Source organism: Myotis brandtii, unplaced genomic scaffold, assembly GCF_000412655.1.
Source record: "Myotis brandtii unplaced genomic scaffold, ASM41265v1 scaffold4, whole genome shotgun sequence".
NCBI classification, from domain to species: Eukaryota; Metazoa; Chordata; class Mammalia; order Chiroptera; family Vespertilionidae; genus Myotis; species Myotis brandtii.
In genome coordinates, this window is record NW_005365371.1 from 2,633,786 (window position 1) to 2,636,818 (window position 3,033).

General features: G+C 42.3%; 1 protein-coding gene across 1 annotated transcript in view; it reads right to left on the reverse strand.

Annotated features, from left to right (window-relative positions):
* Positions 1-1,864: 1,864 nt before the first annotated feature.
* LOC102240760 (polyribonucleotide 5'-hydroxyl-kinase Clp1) overlaps positions 1,865-3,033 on the reverse strand; it is a 5,637-nt gene continuing 4,468 nt past the window's right edge. The window contains exon 2 of the mRNA XM_005873219.2: positions 1,865-2,891. Coding sequence (XP_005873281.1) covers positions 2,169-2,891 — 723 coding nt within the window. The 3' untranslated portion in view covers positions 1,865-2,168. The remainder of the gene's footprint in view (positions 2,892-3,033) is intronic.

Here is a 3,033-nt window from a genome sequence, read left to right on the forward strand (position 1 = left end):
GGCCAGGACTGCTTTCCCAAGGCGACATTTTAGCTGAGACCTGAAAGGGGGTGAGTGGGGGTTCTGGTGGAGCTCTAGGCAGAGGAAGGAGGTGGCAGTACAGAGTCCTAGAGCCAAAGAGAGCTTGGCGCATTCAGGGACCTGCCAGTCATTCAGAATGAATGAATGCAGGAAGTGGTAAAAGAAAATGAGACTGCGGTGGAAAGCACCAGCAAGCTTCAGAGTGCCTCGTGGGCTAAGCTGAGGCATCTGACCTTTATCCTGAGAGCAGGTTTCCCCAAAAGTGTGGCCCAGTGATAAACAAGAGGATTTTAGATGGCACACAGTCCAGTGGTTTTTTTTGGGTAGTGAATGGATTTAATACGCACTAGAAAAATATATAATTCATGCGTCTAACATATTACTTCTCTTACATTATTGCTTAAGATGAGCCTGAGTGACAAAAGTGTTTCAATTTACAAACAAAAATTGAATATATTATATTATAGCTGGTACATGAACAGCCATAAATTACCGATGTTTGGGAAAAACTGCCTGAGACTAACAGATTGCCATTGAAGGATTTTTTGCAGGGAAGTAACATGACAAGACTTCTGAGTTAGTAAGAACACTCTGGTTGTGGAGGATGCATTAGGGCAGTGTTTGTCAAACTTCTGGTTAAGTTCCATTAGTAGATGCTCAAATCAAATTTAAAGTTTACTTAAATGGCAGAGGTTTTTTTTAATGAAACATAATAGGATATAATAAATAATATTGGGCAACTTCACACATAATCAGACAGCACCACACATAATAATACTTTTTTAAAATATGTTTTTTTATTGATTTCAGAGAGGAGGGAGAAGGAGAGAGAGAGAAACATCAATGATGAGAGAGAATCACTGATAGGCTGCCTCCTGCATGGCCCCCACTAGGGACTGAGCTCGCAACCGGGAATTGAACCTTGACCTCCTGGTTCATAGGTTGACTCTCAACCACTGAGCCATGCCAGCTGGAAATATTTTTAATTATAGATATATACATTCATGAGGGTGAGTCTTTTTTTTTTTAAATATATTTTTATTGATTTTTTACAGAGAGGAAGGGAGAGGTATAGAGAGTTAGAAACATCAATGAGAGAGAAACACCGATCAGCTGCCTCCTGCACACCCCCTACTGGGGATGTGCTCGCAACCAAGGTACATGCCCTTGACCGGAATCGAACCTGGAACCCTTGAGTTCGCAGGCCGACGCTCTATCCACTGAGCCAAACCGGTTAGGGCAAGGGCATGAGGGTGAGTCTTTACTGGATCACAGTGCAAAATGTTTTTCTTCCTGTAGGTCAAGGTAAAAAAAGGTTTAGAAGTCACTGGAGGCTGTTGCAGGACTTTGTTCCTTCATTCAACTACTATTTGTTGAGTACATATTATGTGAAAGTTGTTGTTCTAGATCCTGAGGATAGATGTTGGTGAAGTGAAGAAACAATGAATAAGTAACCAAATAAATAATAACACTATTTAAGAGATGGTAAGTTTTTATTTTATTTTAATTTTTTTATTGATTATTACATATGTGTCCTTATCCCCACATTACCCCCCCATCCCCCCCACTCATGCCCTCACCCCCCTCTTGTCTGTATCCATTGGTTAGGCCTATATCAGTGATGGCGAACCTTTTGAGCTTGGAGTGTCAACATTTTGAAAAACCCTAACTTAACTCTGGTGCCATGTCACATATAGAAATGTTTTGATATTTGCAACCATAGTAAAACAAAGATTTATATTTTTTTTTCCAAGTTTGAATTTTATTGTAAAGAGTCCTTCTAATACACTCGTACATCCTGGAAAAATAAGGTAACAGGTACTATAGATAGCCTACAAAGCAGTGATTTTTTTAAAAAATGAGTCCACACAGTACCTGGTTAAAGAAATGGGATTCTCCAGGGCCTTAGAGAATTTGAAGTGGCACCTTAGGTGATCTAAGAAACCAATCATAGTCTCATGGTTTTCCTTTTGGCTCAAGATTAGTAGTTAAGTTACCACCACCTGTTTTAAGAGGTAGAATATATGCTTTTTACTAGTCCACCATTTACTGGTCAGCCTGGCCTCAAAAGACTCTCCCTCTTCAGCCCATCTGTCTCTGTGATGGCCACAGATCTCCATGCCCCAGGCAGCAAGACTCCCTGATCTCTATTTAAGATCCATGAACCGGATATCCATGATGAGAAGGAAGTTCTTAGGCAGTGGATGGGGGGCTGGAGAGAGAACAGTAAACACTTGATGCTCCAGGTCCACACTGGTCACCACGATGATGAAGGCCACACTGGTCTCAGAGAGGTTCTCCTCCGTGCCCTCAGCGGTGCAGACACTCAGGAGGTGGTGCACCATATCTCGGCCAGGGGTGACAGGTACTAGCTTCAGCTGATTGTCCTCCTGAGACATGCCCAAAGGCAAACAGGAGTCTGGAATGGTGGGTGCCCCAACTTTGTAGATTTTCACATCTGAAAATTTGACATTGAAGGCATGGGGATAAAAACAGCCCCGGAATCCATAGAAATACTCACGGATACGCTTATCCCTACATTCCCGCCGGAAATCCTTGGAGCGCTCCACCACACCCCCTGATTTAGGGAGCAGCACAGTACACACAAAGTGGGGCAAGTCCCGTTTCAGTTCATTGTGAAGTCGTTCTTGATCCAGAACCACAACCACATCTACCTCAAAGGCTGAAGCTGCATGCACCAGGGCCTGGTAACTGGAGCCCTTGACCCAGCCACAGGTGTCAATGACACAGCCACTCACAGAAGCCCTTCGGTTCACTTCACACCTTTGGTTGAACACATCTGCTAGACGAGATGTAATCTGCAAAAGACAACCAAGGTGAGGGAAAAAACACACACAAAATGAATGAACCTATAATTATTTTGTCCCTCTTTAGAATAAGTACTATTAGGTACAAGAAAAACATTTTTAATGGCTATAGTTTTGACCCCGTAACATGGATTTAATTTTTATGTTGCTTCTTCTGTCTCCTAAGTGGGAATTTTTTTTTTAA